Source organism: Solea senegalensis, linkage group LG17 (assembly GCF_019176455.1).
Source record: "Solea senegalensis isolate Sse05_10M linkage group LG17, IFAPA_SoseM_1, whole genome shotgun sequence".
Lineage (NCBI taxonomy): Eukaryota > Metazoa > Chordata > Actinopteri > Pleuronectiformes > Soleidae > Solea > Solea senegalensis.
Genome location: NC_058037.1, coordinates 10,557,773 through 10,577,128, shown reverse-complemented (window position 1 = coordinate 10,577,128; position 19,356 = coordinate 10,557,773). Strand labels below are relative to the sequence as shown.

Below are 19,356 nucleotides of genomic sequence, written 5' to 3'. Positions count from 1 at the left end.
TTAAAAGTAACTTCAAATTCCACCAAAGTCATGTTCTGGTAAGATACTTGTACTTTTACTCAAGTATCCCTTTTAGGTACTTTATACAAGACTGTATCTCTGTGATTTTACTCAATACTAAATGCATATGCATAATTTCTTCTTTTATCATATTGGTGTTTATTCCACACAGAAATGGCATACTTTTCTTTCTTGCTCTTTCTCGTTCATGTTTCGTGCCATTTCTGTGTGGATGTGGCCTAACTATACTGCTCATATTGTGATGTATTGCTATATTATTGGTATCATGGACCATGTATCACGTATCGTATCATGAGGTACCCCGTGATTCCCACTCCTAGTACATTGTAATGGTTAGGCTTAATTAAAATTAATTCATATTCTAATCTGTAAAAACACACATTAACTTTTTTGGGTCATGTGTTTGGTCAAGTAACTACTACATGCAAATGTAATTGAAGCAAAACTGATGCATATTATAATTTACAAAGCTGCTCCTGCTTGTACTGTATGATATATAAATATGGTGACCTAAATAAACTACTACTTTTTGTACTTTTAATGTTTTATATTGGGGTAAAATAAAAGTGTGACCTTCTCTCTTAATGTCTCGTGTTTTCCTCAACTTTGTGTGGACAGTGAACGCATCAGTGGCTCCTCTCCCCCCGGCCCTGAACGCCTCCCTCCATTGGACTAGACTGGGACCTCTACTACAAACATACCAGGAGTCCGAGGAGGAGAGGAGACCATGTCGATGAGACCCACAGTCAAGCAGCACAACTTTTCCTCACTCTTATTTAAAAAAACTTCTACGACTGAAAAACTGTGAAAATTTGTGTGTTGCAGCTGCAGATTCTCCGCCAGTTTAGCACCGACTTTTTGGGGACTTTTTTCTTCTTCTTTTTTTTTGTTTGTTTGTTCCGAACGTTGCACTCGTATGTTTCACGGCACTTTGGAGACTACTCGCTTTGCGTGCAGGATAATTCCCCGTTATTTCAAAGACTACGTGAGGAATTTCTACTCGCTGTGATTTTTTTTTCCACCCCGTCGAGCAAAGAAGTTTCTTCAGCGGTGAGCAGCAAACGGCATGTAGCACAGGAGCAAGGGTGAGTGTTTCACGTACCCAAAAAGAAAAAAACTTAAACAGAATTCTTTCTTTCTTTAACACAAAACCCTTCACTTATGGAGGATAACCGTATACAAGTCTGAATTAGCAACTCTTAAATGTAGGCCAAATGGCTTTGGCCACGTAGGGCAGGCAAAAGATCCCAAATATTTTCATGCCACCCCTCCTTCTCCTCCTTCTCCTCCTCCTCTTCCTCCAGCACATAAACATACATTAAAATACACACAGAGCCACAAAACCCTCCTTTATATACACAATAAACACAATAAAGTATTGGCTAGTGTTTGGTGTGAATTAGTATAACAGTAAAAGGCAGAGAGACACGCCTCTTCCAGAGTTTATGAGGAATTCATACAACATTTCTTACACATAATTGGTGGAGGGCCCTAATCCTCTGAAGGGCTTCTATGGAGCCACACGCCAGGTAGAATCTTCAAGATGAGATCCTGCTGTGCTGTCACATCTGGAGGTGACATTTTTACACTGCTGCATGTTGTTGCACCTAAGCCCAGAAGACATACTCTACACCAGGGGTCTCAGACTCAAATGACCAGGGGGCCACTGAGTGTCTAGTCTGGTCAGCAAGGGCAAAAAAATGACCAATGCAAGTGGGCCATATGAGCTTAAAATTGTATCACAATGTTCCGTCATGGTGTCATAATAACGATATTTGTGAAGACCTTTCACAGAATTTCAATCTGACATTTTAGATCTGAAATGACATATAACATATTTATGATGCAAAATGGATCAATACATGATAATAATAATAATAATAATAATAATTATAACAAAAAAACTTGTGATAACTTAAGTGGTGGGCCACAGGTTGGGGACCTCTGCTCTACACAGATAGAAAGACACATGGATACTTTATTCATCATCTTGGGGAACTTCCAGTATCCAGTAGATCATTCCAATAAACAAACATCAACGACAAAAACCACACACCAGCAATAAAAGTTCTAAACAGTTAACGGTTAAGAATTGCATTTTTAAAAGCAAACAAGCAATCATTAAGAGCTGAATATAACGTACACATAAATAAACAAACAAAAATAACTTTTTATCTAGAGCAGAGGTCTCTAACTCGTGGCCTGCGGGTATGTGGCCCCCCACATAATATCAAGTTATGTCTGAATGTTTTTTTTTTATTAATAGACTAATTTTGCATCATAAATACATTTATATAGTGAACTACTTATCATTCCATATCAAAACAAACACTTTTATTTTGAAATGATGTGAGATATCATCATAAATATTATTTTTCTTCTCTTGACGGCCCCCTTCTGACCAACCTATAGACTCAGTGGCCCCCAGGTCATTTGAGTTTGAGACCCTTGATCTAGAGTAACTAGAGAAAGCACTCAAAGGTTGCAAACCTCCGTCAATGCCGCTCAGTTTCCCACAATGTCAATACACGACCCTATCTTCTAAGGTTACCAATCCTTTTCACGATAACCTGAATCCACTAAAATCACCATTAAAATCAAGTCTGTCCTTTACTTTTTGAGTTATGCTGCTCACAATCAGACAAACATGACATCTTTAGATTAGATTACGTTAAATTACATTTTTATTGATCTCAAACTGGGGGAAATTCTCCTGTTACACAAGCAAATGTGACAACATAGGACCAGAATAGAATAAAATAAGATTTAAAATGTATTAACAATAGTGTTATTTTTACATCATATACAACATACACCTTTCACTGGAAAGTGTTCTGTAAAGTACATGGAAAGACAGGTGACATGACAGGTGAAGAAGGCGTTTGCATGACACGGTGTGTTTGTGGATGTGGAGTGTGCCTCCTCCTTAACCCAGCGATGATGGTGATGATGATGACATGATCACTTTGTTATTGAGCTGTTTGGCCTGCCCTCACACCCTTCTTGCACACTGCATACGTGAGTATGTGTACGATGTGTTTGGACATGCACCTTAGACTACCGCGGCTACAGTAAAGAAGGGAAAAAAAGAGTTCTATAAAGAAAAATATAGCATAGCTGCAGGAGGCGTAGGCCACACATACACACACACACACACACACACACACACACACATCTGGCTGTCTTTATAAGCTCAAAGGCATGTTGTGTAAATTATATGGTGCCAGAGCAAGTGGCTTGGGGAGTACACAGCAGTTTTTAAAGACTGGTGGAGAATTTAAAGCACCAAAAACTCAGGGCAGTGGCCTTCATCCATGTTCTTCATCATCATTTCATTGACCAGGCACGATTTAGTGTGTAGACACACTCTGCAGGCCTCCAGATTTAAAAACAAAAGGAAAGTTGCTGAAGTGCAAAGTCCTGAAGGTCTGTTTTGTTTAAGGTCAGCATGGGTAAGAATATAATAGGTGTTTACGGCATAATGGGAGCCTGCATGTAAAAGGAAAAGTGGCTATTGTTTGTAAAGGCAGTGGTCATTTGAGTCTTAAAGGCCATTTGATTACTATGTGGGGGTGAAACATACCTGTAATTTTGGTCAAGCGTTCATGCTGTAGCACAGGAAGAGAAGGAGGCAAAAAAGGCAGCAGCGGTTTTTGTTGTTATTGTAGAAGTTTAAAGCTGCAATATGCAGGTTCTGTGGGAAAACAGTTGATTGATAATGAGTGAATTGTTGTGTTTCTCTGCTCTTGATGATGTTGTCTATGTACAGTGCCTTGAGATAATGTATGTTGTGATTCAGCACTATACAAATAAAATTGAGAGAACTGCTGCTCACTGGATATTTTCTCTCAATATGACCATTATCTTTAATTCCTAGAATTGTTTTTTGAAAAAATCAGACTAGCCTTAGCACTGACAACCACATGCGGTGTTCAGAATCGTCTTTCTTGTTCTTCTTCTTCCATGTTTTTGCATGCCTAAAATGCATTGAATGGCTGCCATGGGATTTACTGATTAGATATCCATGTTAACAAGCGGTTGAACAGGTGTACACTTAAAAATTTCTGTACACTGTACTTTTAACAGAAGGCCAAAAAATGCCAGTGGGGAGGATCATGAGGCTATGACCTCTTTTTAAAGCCATGATGGTACAGTTCGGTTTGGTACAGTACGGTATGGTTTGGAATGGTAAAGCCCTCGGTCAGGCTTGCGTTTCGACTGAGAATAGTCCCATTCATTTGTGGACAGGGTGTGTGCTATGCCCGATGGCCGCGTCAGCGAGATATGTAGTGTGACGTTGTACTGGTGCGCCAACAATGGATCATCCAGCAGCATGTTTTTTTTCTGCTCATCTCATCAAGATATACTATTACTGTGGTACCCCAATGGAAGGGTATTGAAAATTTGAACGGCTGGGACTGGTTATTTTGGGACTATTCCTAATGGAAACGCCAAAAAATATGCACCATACCAAACCATTCCGTTATAATTTGCAAATCATCTTTATGACTCTCTTCCGTCCATTGAATTTATAGTTTTGCTTCTTATGTTGTTGACAGCACATTGTCAATGCAAATGGCATCTCACTGTAAGCAGTATCTCGTGGGTGGTGAGTGTATTCATGTCAGCAGATCTCAGAGTTGTGTAAGTGCTGGTCTGCGCAGGCTGACAGACAACAACAGAGCTGAGAGCATGCTGTGACCTGTCCAACTCTCCCACACTCCACCTTAGGCATCTTCCAGGTGCTACACATGTGCCGTGTCAATCACGGATGCCCCTCCACTCCTCTTCACCCAGACTCTCTGATTAACACAGACTATAGAGCATGTACCTTTTTACATGATTTGATCGACCTTCGGGTCCACATGAATGCACACACACACACACACACACACAGACGTTTGGGCAGCTAGTCTTTTTTTGGACTCTGCTTTGGCTTCCATTCATCTGGACAGCGAAAACAAAGCAACTTAACCAACCTTAACCTAATCACAATTCAGCCCTAGACCAGTTCATTAGAAATGAGGTTCTGCCTCATAAGGACTGAGTTCAGTCTTGTATGAAATACCTAAAGGGATACTTGAGTAAAAGTAAAAAGGTACATGACTTTGGTAGAATTTGAAGTCACTGAAGTATGTGACATTTACTGTACTCGGGTATCAAAAGTAATTTTCTGATATAAAATGTACTTTTGTGAATGGCAAAACTGTATTATAAAGCAGATTATCAAGACTAGAAAAGCGCTATATAAATACAGACCATTACCAAGTCTTCTTCTTATGATTTTATTTGGTAGTAATGAGTAACAAAGAGGAAATGTAGTGGAGTAAAAGGAATAGTTCCTGGAAATATAAATAACAAAGTAAAGTACAGATATGTATTACCAAAATATTTGTACAACATGTTTTGGTCTCCGTGAGGACTACTGGTCCTGAATAAGTCCTTAAGCAGCAACAAATACAAGTACACACACATACACACACGCTCAGTTTTTCCAGTAAGGAAGTAAAGGGACATCAATGGGAGAACATTTCCATTTGATGTCAAGTTTTAAAAATGTGTGAATTTTCCTTTCCTTGGAGCCATCATGTGTTTTAGATACGGCCGGATGTAAACAGTAGCCAACCCAAAGTGTTGCTGCTTTCATTGGCTTGTAAACCCGGGGCTATTGAAGTCCCGGTTAGTGTTTGTGCTCAAGGCTTCAGCTGTGAGAAAACACTCTTAGTGGCTTTTGGCTTTTTGGTGATGAAGTTGTGTTTGTGACTATGGTTTTGTGAGTGTAGTTCCCAGAAGGGGAGTTGGGCTGGTGGGGAATGGCATGGAAAATGTGAACAGCACCTCGGTTGGGCTGAAACAGACACATAGCCCAATGGTTCCATTCTGTTTATGTTGTTGAGGTGGAAATCTGCCTCTATCAGCCTCACCGTTCATGTTTACTCACCCTTCCCTCTGTCCTCCCCCCTTCTCCTCTGACCAACTGTACCAACATGATAACAGCATGAGAACCACCGGTGTCACATCCCTTCTTCCCTCCTTGCTCTGCTCTTCGTACCTCTCCCCTTATCTCACAGCATTTCAGATGTTGGGAATCACCCACACTTTGTGTGCATTCTGAAAACATATTCTTTCTCTCTCTCTCACACACACACACACACACACACACACACACACACACACACACACACACACACACCACTTTCACACACCCTGCACCTCCCCCCTTTTCCTCTCAGTCATATCTCCAACTCTCCCTGCCTCCATAACATCAGTCCCCAGATTCCGCAGGATGAGTTGGCAGAGCTGTCTCACTGTTGGTTTGGAAAACCAGTCTCTGGTCAGTGTTAAGCTGAATCGCTCTTTGATCCTCCCACTCCCCATATTCTATAGTGATACTATACTACTACCACTATACCAGCCTGAAACACTGGGCATTCCCATCTGTGGCACATATTTATATGTTTGTCTTTGGGTTTTTTGATATTTACAGTTGGCAAAGTCCAAAATATATGCAATCAGACTTGTATTGTGAAAAATATTGTTCTGGTAAGTGAAATTTGTACGCCGCTATGACCTAAGACCCCATAAATCATAGCTGCTTTTTCTGCTGCAAAAAATGATTGAACTCCACTGCACTGAGCACTCAAACGGAATAGTCTGGCCAGCTACAGCTCATAGTATTACAGGAAATTAGACCCCATAATAAATCATCTTAGTAGAGCTGCAACTAACGATTATTTTCATAATCGATTAATCTGTCATACAGTATCAGAAAACCTTAAGAAATGTTGATCAGTGTTTGTCAAACCTGGAAATGATGATGTTCTCAAATGTCTTGTTTTGACCACAAACCAGAATGATTAACCTTAATTGCAAGAAAATATTCCTATTTAAGAAGCTTAAACAATTAGAAGTCTTGTTTTAATCATGAAAAATGCTTCAAACTGATTAATCGATTATCAAAATAGTTGTCGATTAATTTAGTAATTGATCATTTTTTTCAGCTTTACATCTATATCCCTAGCCCATGTAAGTATTGTGTAATCCAAAATAAAACATTATATGTTAAATATGATTTTAGAAAAAGGGACCCGTTGATATAAGCAGTCATCAGATGTGTGAAATTGTCAAGCTAAACTCTGCTACCATGGTAATACCCTGTGTTTCCTGATCACATACTTACAACAAATGTAAGATGGAGGAGATTGCACTCATGTTCTTGTCCTCTGCCAAGGAGGTCATGTTTTTGGTATCAGTCTGTCTGCCTCTTTGTCTGTTAGCAGGATTACTCCCAAACTACTGAAGTGGTGATTCCCATGAAACTCTGTGATGGGTTAGTCCCAAAAATTAAACCATCAAATGTTGGAGTGGATCCATATACTGTAACTGCTAGATCATTGTTGTGCTCTTGAAGGTCCTATTCTGTCTTTATTTAATATTTGCATGAAGGTTCCACCCTCGGCGGAATCCCTCCTATATCGGTGCAAGGTGTGTTCTTGTATTTGTCGCTTTGTGAGGACCAAAAAAAATGTAAAAAAAAACCCATCTGTAGTGAGGACATTTTGGCTGGTCCTAACGTGCTTTTTCAGGGTTAAGACGGTTTTAGAGCTAGGCATTTAGTTGTGCTGGTTAAGGTTAAGGTTAAGGTAAGGGGCTAGGGAATGCATTATGTCTATGAGGGTCCTCACTTTGAATACTGTGCAAACATATGTGTGTGTGTGTGTGTGTGTGTGTGTGTGTGTGTGTGTGTGTGTGTGTGTGTCAAGTTACAGACAAGGCTCCATCGCTGTCTGGATGTCACCACTGTGTGAACACCCTGTGTCTGTCATCGTCACTGTGTTCTCGTATAATAGAGAGAATGTGTGCATGTGTGCTTGCTTGTTTGTGTGCATGTTAAGTGTGTGAAAATGTGTGTTTGTGTGTGTATACAACTTTGTGTCGTAGACGGAGTGGGAGGGAGGGAAAAAAAGAAGGAGACTTAGAAAGTGAAAGAGCAGATGCGCTTGTTAGGAGCACACACTGTCTGGCCGCCTGGCTCCACCATCTGTTGCAGCTGCCCCTGTTTGCGTGTATCAGACAGTATGTATGTGCCTGTGAGTAAATGTATGCGTGTGCAGAAGGAGTGCGTGTGTGTGTGTGTGTGTGTCTGTAAGCAGCAGAGATGTATAGTATGGCCCATGTTGTGGAGTGAATACGTGTGATTATTTCTGTAAGATAAAGAAATACAAAGGCTTTTAATGCATGAAAGTACTCCTATACACACACACACACACACACTGGTGCAGACAGAAACATGGGCCAGTGTCGGATAACAAAGAGGACTCTGCTGGTGTGTCCTGCTGTCCCCTAGGCATTCCTGGAGAACAAATCCTACTGTGCATATAAAATGTGTGTGTGTGTTTTTTTTTCTTCCAAATATCAAACACTAAAGTTTGTGTTTTATAACCCAGAGAGTAGGACTGATCCTGATCCAGGATTAGCTCCCAGAAGCCGCTCTCACTCAGACAGACTTTGGCTGTATGTGTCCAGAAATGTGTGTGGACTTCAGAGCCATGTTTTCCAAAAACATCTCACTATTTAGCTCCCCCGGTAAGCCAGCGGGGCTCAAGAGGATCAAAGTGCTAAGGCAAATTTGGAAATATCAAACCGAATCTGGCCGTGTTGGTGCAGACAGTGGTATGTTCCCAATCTTGGGTCTCAGCTCTCGGAAAAGCCCGCAGGAGACACCAATTCACACCATTAGTCAATTCAAAAATATTGTTAAGTCAAGCCCATGTTTATTTATAGCAGGGTATCTCATCCCACTGCCCTGCATGTTTTAGACGTTTCCCTGCCAACATACCTGATTCAAGGTGTGTTGAATCAGGTGTGTTGGAGCAGGGAAACATCTAAAACATGCAGGATAGAGAAACACTGATTTACAGTATAAAGCTTTTTTTTTTTCTTCTTAATAAAGAGAAAGAAGTGTTGAGCATGTGCAAAGTAAAATACAAGATGAAAAGATGAAAGAATAGAATAAAGTCCCAACCCATTTAAAATCTTCAAAATAAGCATTCATCACTTACAAAATAAAACTGACAAACCAGCTTGTAAACCACTTTGTAAACATGATAATTAGCTATTTTCTCATTTGTATTGTAAATGGTAATTACACTCAAGGCTGTTATGTTAATAAAAACAAATCATAAATTCTTAAGTGATTAATGTAGAGCTGAAATGGCCACAATTGTTTAATAACTGGCTAATTGTTGTTAATTACAGTGCTATGCATTATTGCTTCTCAAACCTCAAAATATGCTGGGGTTCACTGTTTCTTATTTGTGTGTTTTTTAGTATTTGTTGGGAAAAAGCAGCGATTTTAAGGACATCACCTTTTTGAGATGTTGTTGCCTATCAGAGACTCATTTGTTATTGTTCTATTTATACATACATAGCCTGTAATACAACTTTAGATGCACTTGTCATGTTTGGTCCAGTCTTGGTTTAGGTTTGCGGACTGGACTGTACAAACATTGCGCTGAAGAAAACGATGTTAAGTACTGTGAAGCACTTAACCCGTTTGTTTTGCTACAGCATTCATGTGTAACAGGAGGAGGAGGAAGGGGACTGTGGGGTCGGGCGGGGTGGGGGGACAGGGGGTGGTGTGTTGGTATTTCAGACAGACAAGTAACAGAGATTAGATTGATTGAGTTACACACGCTACATTTGCGTCCTCAGCTCTCGGCGGCCTAATGGTCTTAGCAGTAGGCGACAAAGTGCTGTTTTGTTCCTGCCTTTGTGTGAATGTGAATGGAGCAAAGTGACAGACGGGCTGCACACAGTCAGCAGCCAGATCAGCAACCGCACTCCTGAGCATCTGCATGAGAGCCGTGATATTTTTTTATTGATTGAGGTATATAAAATTTAGCATTTCATGTGTTTTCTTTGGGGGGCGATCTGCAGATGTGTTTGTGTTTTTGTTGCTACCTGGAGAGTTGTGGTGTTTGGTTTGATTGTTATTTCCACATGGCCCCTACGACATCAAAACACACCCACGTGAATAAGAAAAAATAAAAACAGAAATTCCTGCATCCTGAGGCAAAAGCCTGTCTGTCAACAGTGTTTCAACTGATATTACTTCTATCATGCGTCAGCTGTGGGTGTGAGCAGATTAATGTATAAATTATATTATAAATATGTAAAATTTGCTGGTTTTTTCAATGCACGTCAAAGACGTTTCATATTAATTTATTGCTCTACTAAAGAAATCATGTCATCACATAATGCATCTACAAACATAGTGGAATACATGGGTCAGTTTGTTGTAAGCACAGGGGGGCGGGATCAACAAAATCCACAAAATCCTCTATTTTGTTTTTTCTTCTTCACCTTTTTGCCCCTCACCACACCAATTTGGGGGAATGAAAAAAATAAAAAACCACAACAAAAGCTTGGAATGGTTTCATATATATTTAGCCAACACTGCCTAAACTGAAAGAGAAAAACAACCCTCATCCCGCAGTTTTCCCTCTCGTTTTCTCCACGCCACAAAATTACAACGTGCAAATTCATAAACGTATATGCTGTTTTTACACTCTGGAAATAAACACGACGGTCAGGCAGAGAATGTTGCTGCAGTGCTGTAGTGGCATTACAACTGCTTTTTTTTTTTTTTGGATCGAGGAGTGGGTTTGTTCCCAAGCTATTGTGTGTCTGTCTGTCTGGTTTTACTCAACCACACACTCCCAAACCATGCCGCTGATTACTAGTTTAGAGTTGCACTAACTGCTGTCTGGTCCTTTGGCTAACCTCTGTAGAACCTGGTGGGTGTGTGTGAGATCTTGTGTATGTGTTGGTGTGTATTTGTGGTGCGCCCTGTTCATGCATGTCTATGTTTGTACACTACACAGTGAAAGTATGCGTCTGTATTTGTGTCCTTGTTTGTTTATCTGTGTCCGTGGACTTTCTGACCGTGCCCCTGTCGGCCTGTGAGTTTTGGGAACATATCTTTTGGAAGGGGTTTTACCGTCAGTCTGTGATGTCACTTCCCCTAAGTCAGAAGGGGGAGGGGTCAGTGGGACTGTGGTTTGGGTTAGGTGAGGGCTGGGGTCAAGATTCCCATGTATTGCGATGCAAAGCGGACTTGTTATTATTGTTGTCTAATTATTCACTTTTCTGCCGCTTTCACGCTCCACTTGAGTGCATTGGCATGGATGCCCGTTAAAAAATAAGATAATGGCACATTGCAGCGAGTTGTTGTAAATGGATTCACCACTCAGGAATGTGTTGTTGCAAGAGACAAGTGTGAAGCAAATGTAATTCAGTTGTAACAAACACCACACGGCTGTTAATCAGCGGTGTGTAGCTTCCTGGCCTCTTTCATTCAAGACTTTTTTAGTTGTGTCTTTTTTCTCGCGCTCACTCAGGCTTGTCACACACATGCACACATGCACACACGCACACACATGCTCTTAACCTCCTTGCAGTGCATACTTATGTCAGGTGTGCTCTGTTTTTCCAGTCGGGGTAAAGAGGAATCTGGGCCGGGGTCCAAGCTGACTATCAACAGCACATTTTCAGAGCTCAGGACAAGAAGCAACACATCCATTCTGTCTTCACTCCTCCTCCTTCTCCCTTTCTACTCCTCCCTCCTTTCTCCTCTCCTGATCACTGGAGCATTGACATGCCATAGTTTTGTCTCCTTACTCTCCTGTTTGTGTTTTCTTTTTTAATCCATCTTGCATCTTGCGCTTTTGTTTCACTGGTTCCATACACTTTCATTTCTTTTTTTCCTCAAACATTTTGCGCTGAGTTGCCCTGTCAGTGATTATATTAATTATAATTATTATAATTATTATATTATTCTCCATATTATATTATGGAGAAGTTGTTGTTGTTGCTTGTACCTGCTTAGGGTATGTGGAGCCTTGTTTTTTTGGTTTTTGATGCAGTTCCTGTCTAACAAGGTTGTCTAAAGTGGTCACCACCCTTTAAATGACACAGCTTTTAATGACTCAGTGAATTCCCGTGGGCAGTTAAAAGAAATAATTTGGAGGCAGCTGATTAATGCATTCAGTTTGAAGCTCATATTTTTAGGTTTGCCCGCCAGTGGTGTCCATATTATATTATGCTGTTGTGCTGAGATTTTTTCACATTGTTCCCCACAGTGTGTGTGTTTGTGTGTCCTTGTCTTTATTAGGCTGTGTGGACAAATTTAGGTTCAAACCCATCATTATGAAGTTGTCACACCTTTAAAGGTGTTGACTTGGATGAGGGTTAGAGTTAGAATGATGTTTGGGTTTAGAGGGGTTAGAGATAGGTATGTGATGGGACTAGGGAATGCATAATATCTCACTGATGTCCTCAGAACTATAGAGAGACAAGTGTGTTTGTGTTTATGTCGGTTTGTCTTCCTTGTGTTTGCTGCCCTGATGTTGCAGTAAGTAATTTTTAAAGTTTTATGAGTCCCTCATTGGCAACATGAATTCAGATGTTCTGTTTTGTGGCAGCAGCAGTCACAAGATCATGTCTGTGGCACATGTGCCACCACCACATGTTGTGATCTTACACAGCAACACACTCCACACTACAATGTCTAGCACTGTGCTGCTGGTGGGCAGGGAGTGGGGGGGTAGAGAGGGGAGATAAAAAGGAAAAGGAAAGCCCTCCCACACAAGCAGATATGAGACTTAGAAGCTCCATTAGCTCCTCAAAGCCAGCTGCCGGGTTCAGATGGATGTCTGCTCTCTGCTGTTTGATGTCCATTCAGCCATAGCCTTACATCTCTGCCTCTGTCTTCCAGCTTTGCCTGACACTGGGCCTCAAGGGGCTGCAGACAGTGCAGCTGCCATAACTACAGGATAAAGCTGTCTGCTTCTGCAAACATTGCAGTACCACCACTCACTGCTGCTATCAGTGGTTATTCTGCTCCACTCGTATGTTTTTGTTTCTGCATGTTTATGGGAGGTAGGCAGAATGATGAAAAATGGTGTGGGAGGGTCTGATAGGGGAAACTGTAAAACCACACAAAGTTGTATTTCAGGAGTTCATAGTCATGGACTAATCCTTTTTTTTTTTGTTTCTCCTGACAGCAGCCACTCTTCCTCCTCCACCTCATCATTCTTCTCCTCCTCCTCTGGCATCTTTGGGAATGGGCCACCACCTTGCCTGGGTGCATCTCTCCACCCGGTGGTGTGGCTGGCGTCGCGCAAGAGTGAGGGGGGCAGTGGCCAGGTCATAGAGCCTGCCCGCCCCTCTCTCCGGTTGCTTGCTCCCAAGTTGACTTTTAACCTTTGACTCGGCTGCGACTCGGCTGCGTCCTTCGGCAAGCCATGCCCTTCCGGCTGAAGCTGCGGCGTACGCGGCGCTACAATGTCCTGAGCAAGAACTACTTTGTGACAAGGATTCGTCTGCTGGACAACAATGTGATTGAATGCACTCTGTCAGTGGAGAGTACGGGACAGGAATGTCTGGAGGCGGTGGCCCAAAGGCTCGAGCTGCGAGAGGTATGTTTATTATGTTACAATGGTACATGGTATTATTAGGCAATGTGTCATAAGCTTTTTGGACACATCTGTCAGCAACTTTCTCTCTGAACAATGTACAATACGTTTGTCTTAAACTGGTTTTGGTTGTTTGTTTTTCAGTTATCATATGTTGGGCATTTTCATGATGTTTTTTATTATTTATTTTATTTATTAACGTGGTTGGGGAATCGTAGGCTGATATGAAGACTTTACTGGAATTTATAGCAGAGATGGTAAAGCTGATGACGTTATTAAAAGGCAAACAAAAAAGTCAGTAACTTTGAAAAGAAATGTGGATATATATGGATTTAAAGAGTGATACAAATCTTTTGACTTATGTTTGTACACTAATCAGTAAAATACTGTAAAAACATAAGTCTTGTTGCATTTGGACATTTTATTTTAACAATATTAAATATCTTTAAATGCTGAGTCAGAGGTTTGTGTATGTTACCATGAATCCTTGTCAGCAGCATTCATGGTAGATCAAGCATACATCAGTATACCAACACCTAGTGTTGACTTGACACTTGTAAGTGTAAGTGTGTGTGTGAGATCACCACGTGTCTACTCCCTCACCCTGTGTGTGTCTCCCTGTCCTCTCGTGTCTCTCTCCTGCAGGGTCCTTGTCTGTCACTAACGATGCGTGGCTACCTCTGTCGTCTTTTCACTCCCAGAAGAAAGAGATGCATGCTCATCCCCCTGTCCCACTTCAACCCTTCCTGTCCTCTCGCTCGCTCTCTCTCTCTCTCTCTCTCTCTCTCTGTCTGTCTTCTCTCATACTCTTCTTCTGTTGATGATGTTTAATCATTTTACGCTGACTCACTTTGGATATGTGTATATCCAAATACAAGTCTCTCATCATTGCTCTCACCTTTGTCCTTTGCTCTTTGTCAGTCAGTATCTTTACATGACATTAGAACAAACAAATGATTGTGTTAGTCAGACTGAAATTGTACTATTCAAATCACTCTAGTCTAACATTATGCAATTGGGAGTCGAGCTACTACTGCATTTTCCAGCATCTCTTGGAGACAGAAAAGTTAGAAAACTGTGGAATTTTTTTTTTTCATCTAGCCACATGCTACGTTGTAACTGCCTAATACTAACAAGCTGAGTAGAGCAGAGATGGACACACTTCATTCAATAAATCAATTTCCCACTCATGCTTGTTTACTGGGACAAAGACAGAACGTTGAGCTTGTTGAGCTCGTCTGGACTGTGCGTAGAAACAGACTGATTGACAGGCGTCTGTAGTGTTGTATCTGGCTTTAACTATTTGTTTGTGGTGTTGTTTTCATGGCTGTGGAGTGATAGATACTTTGTTCACACATCAGGAAGAATATGTGTGCTTCCTGAAGGCTTTGATGAATATGTGTGTATGTGTGTGCCCACTGAGCTGCTCACGGAATAAGAGGGAGGGACAGCAGTGTTGTTCTGTGTACTCGCATAGTGTTGTGGTATTTGCCAGGTGTCAGTGATGTTATAAATAAGGTGATGTGACGCCTCTGCTCCAGCCGTTGTCTGTCCCGTGCATACAGTATGTGTGTGTGTGTGTCCTTCCGAATTAGTTGTTTTCATCTTTACTACTTAACCGGAGACCCTGAGTGTGTGTCTGCATGTTTGCAGCTGCATATTGCACCTTTTACGACTTTTATCGCAGTAGAGTCAAACCGCACGGAAAAAAAACAGGTGTTCTTACTTCTTGGTACACACACAGACTTGTACGGCATTCTTAGTGAGGACATTCATAGACATAATGCATTCCCTAGCCCCTTACCTGAGCCTTAGCCATCATTTAACTTTCACGTAGACCCAGGTGTAATGCAAACATTAAAACCAAGTCTTAAATCTTAAAAACATATCTGAGAACCAGCCAAAACATCCTTACAAGGTCACATGTGCATATATAAGCCACTGAATTCAACAAACAGAGGAAGATCACAGTTACATCTGACTAACGTCATTGACTTACACGCTCATCACATGTCACACAATTGACTATCCATCTCACACATTGCACATACATCTAAGATAAGTCATACGGGGCTCCTGCTCGTTTTGATTTGGTTGAAATATTTCAAAATTAATGTCACAGGAAATTATCACAGCATGCTGATACCTGCCCCAGATCTGTGTTTACAGGCTTCTGCGCTGGCTTCAAGAACATTAGCTGATAAGAAACATGAGGACATCCCAAAAACACTATAATTTTAGTCATAGTTGGGGTAATGGCTGTTGCTTGCAGTCTGAATGTGTTACAGCTTGTCTGAGTGCCAATAAATACAGCATGTTTTACATGAAACATTTCCTGAGAAGTTCATACATTTGAACAGCTTGATCATTTTACACCTCACTTTGTTTTTGCGCTGAGCTCAAATTTTCAAGTAGCATGTCTTTACCGAGAGGAAATGACTTTTGTTTTCATTTTGTTATAAACAGATAGGATCATTACCTATTTCCTCTCTCTAGGGATTATTTTATTGCTAATGGCTCTGGGCTAATATTTATGTTTAATAGAGTTACTGACGTCAAATGTTGGACCAGCTGCTATGAATTCCTCTCTGTTTGCTTTGTTTCCAATTACTTTCTTAACTCATCCCTTCTCCAACAATTTCTCTCAGTCCCCATTTCTTATCACAAACCTTTGCCTCCTCCATTTACTGATGTTTTCTTTGGTCTTTCTTCTGCTTCTGCTTTTTTCCTACCTGTTGCTCTCTTCATCGCCATTCCTTGACTTTGTACACCATAATGACTCTCTCCATGTCTTTTTCCTCTTCTAGACCCATTTCTTTGGGCTGTGGTTCCACGGAAAGACGCAGGCCCCGGTTCAGCGATGGGTTGAGCTGGAGAAACCCCTCAAGAAGCAGCTCGACAAGTTTGGCAACGAGCCGCTGCTGTTCTTTGGTGTCATGTTCTATGTGCCCAATGTTTCTCGGCTAGAGCAAGAGGCCACAAGGTAATATATCTATAGACACCAATGCCAATACGAAACGTCTTTAAATATGTTGTAATGAGTCAGATTTCCTCATTTGCTTACTTTGCTACTTCTCTGTGCACAGGGTTTTCTGCACCTTTCAAATATTTAATAGTCTTAGTACTTTATGTAGCCTCAGCCAATATGTTGCCACCTCAAAGGGAACATTTATTTTCCTTACATAGCCCTTTTCCTGAATATAATATAAAATGTCCTTGCTGTCTGTAGAGGTGAACATTTTCCACTGTCTTCATAAATGCAGTCAAATTCCGTCTATGCTTGAGCAATGAGATTATGAGAGTTTAAGAAAGACGGTGTCAGATTATATATATATATATATATATATATATATATATATATATATATATATATATATATACATATGTGTGTGGGTGTATATATGTGTATGTACATATATATATACACATGTGTGTGTATGTATTTGTTTAAATATTTTTATTGAGAAATATGGCACATTTACAAAAACAGCACTGTAAGCCACAGTTGTGAAAACAGAAAAAAATAAATACTTGTAATGTAATGTGCATCACAAAGGAGTAGTAAAAGAACCATATTACTTTCTTGTTTTTTTCCGTGTATGTATATGTATATATATGTGTATATATATATATATATATATGTGTATATATATATATATGTATATATATATATATATATATATATATATATATATATATATATATATATATATATATATACATATATATATATATATATGTATGTATATATATATATATATATATATATATATATATATACATATATATATATATGTATATATATATATATATACCAATATATACAGTAAGTAGCTATTATGTCCTGATACTACTGTATATTCAGTGTGTGAATGAGCAGGTTAGCCAGCTGGGAATAGGGCATCCAGGTGTCAGTGTTTAGTGGTCTGCCACTCAGACACACACACACACACACACACACACACACACACACACACACACACACACACACACACACACACACAAATGTCCAAACTCACATTCTTGCAGACCTCGCACTGAGCTGGTGAATTTGTGGCTTCTGCTTCACAGGATGGGGGAGAGGTCAACTGCTGGTCAAAGCTGACTTTTGTGTGTGTGTGTATGGGAGTGTGTCAATCATTTACACTGTTGAAAGTATTTTTTAAAGGCAAGAACACATTTTTTTATTTTACACATAATAATCATGTACCAGGGATTAACCTGATTTACTTGCGGTGTGTGATAGAGAGAGGATCTCAGGAGTGCGTGTGTCTGCAGGTTCGTCATACTGAGGCCAGGATCTGCCCTGGTAAAGAGATGGTATTCCAGGAATCCCCTGCGGGCTTTATCGTTGTGTGTGTGTGTAAGTGTGTGCGTGCATGTATGTAGGGTTATGGGGTTGAAGGGGTTATGATGGGGCCTGGGGGGTAATTTAGTGAACAATACTCGCCTCATTTTCTCAAGCCCCCACTCTTTCTCACACAATCCCAGTACATCGTGTCTCTCCTACTCCTTTTTTATCAAGAGCAGATCTCTTCATCACTCTGGTCCCACATTTTACTTTGTTTCTCCACATCCCCTCATCCTCCTTTTCTTTTCCCCTCCCTCTTTCTCGTCTTATGTTAGTCAGGAATGTTGGCACAGCCGTCCAGCGTAGGAGGCGGACCACACATTCCTCCCAGCAAAAGTGCTGGGGGTAAAGGGGGTGGAGGATGTCTAGTTTACAAAACACACACACACTCACACTCGCACACCGCACACCTCACACACTCACACACACTCCCCCAAGAATCCTCTCAGAAACCAGCTGCAGCTCTGGCGGAAAAGTCACTGCATTGTGAGTGCATGGTTCCTGAGGCTAACCTCTCTAAAAACCCTTCCTTTTCTCTCCACATCAATGTGAAAACAACTTTTTTTTTGATGAAGTGCGCAACATTTTTACCTGTCCCCAGTGAGTTTTCAGTAAAAGTAAATGCAGTTTAGGAGACAGCTCTTTTTTTCTTCACTTATTGACTGGGGTCAGATCCTTTTGAAGCGGACCTACATCATTGTTTTTCTACACACCTGGACTGAAAGGGGTTCAAAGAAAGCACTTGTGGAAGCACTTCCACAAAGAGGAAGAAAAGAGCAGACAGAGAAAATAAAAAGTTTGGCAGCAAGACTTGTCATGCTGTTATTTATGTGGTCTAGTTTCAACTGAACCCATATTACGTAATTAAATAAGTTACCAACTGAGATGTAGGTCATTGTTTGAATGTATTTTAACTGTATTGATCTTTATTTTTTTTATCATTTTATTATGCTATTTCTTAATATCACATGTTGACTGCATGATAGATATAGTAATCCTAAACCTTATGTCATTATATAATCAGGAAAAAAAAAATATCTAGTAAAACAGATATTTTTAGAGGTTTTTAGAAACAAGTTCAGTCACATTTTAGTGCCAGAAGCCAGATAGATGGTTAAGGCTTTCTGTGAGTAAATGAGATTTACAAAGTAAAGTAATGTGAGTTTTATAATGTGGTCAGGTCTTTGAAGTTCAGAGTTTGACTCATGTGTAATCTGATGCTGGATCTCCCTCTTTTCCCCGTCCATCCATTCGTCTGTTTCTCCTTCCCTCTCTTCCTCTCAGCATGCAGCTGTGAAAATCACCCAGAGCGGGGGGCAAAAGTCTCTGACCATGTATCTGTCTGCCTGATCACTGGCCACATATTTACACCAATAATCACACTAACATGCAGTTATAATGCAAGGAAGGTGGAGCCTTTTCTGAAGCCAATGGAATAATGCCCATCTCATCAAATATGTAGATTGTAGATGACAACAAACAAGATCAAAAATCCAAATGCCTGTT

The 19,356-nt window shown here is 40.5% G+C and overlaps 1 protein-coding gene across 1 annotated transcript in view; it reads left to right on the top strand.

Annotated features, from left to right (window-relative positions):
- Nucleotides 1-704: 704 nt before the first annotated feature.
- The window catches only part of LOC122784049 (tyrosine-protein phosphatase non-receptor type 14-like), a 36,753-nt gene continuing 18,101 nt past the window's right edge, over nt 705-19,356 (top strand). The window contains exons 1-3 of the mRNA XM_044049113.1: nt 705-1,106; nt 13,089-13,502; nt 16,307-16,482. Coding sequence (XP_043905048.1) covers nt 13,329-13,502; nt 16,307-16,482 — 350 coding nt within the window. The 5' untranslated portion in view covers nt 705-1,106; nt 13,089-13,328. The remainder of the gene's footprint in view (nt 1,107-13,088; nt 13,503-16,306; nt 16,483-19,356) is intronic.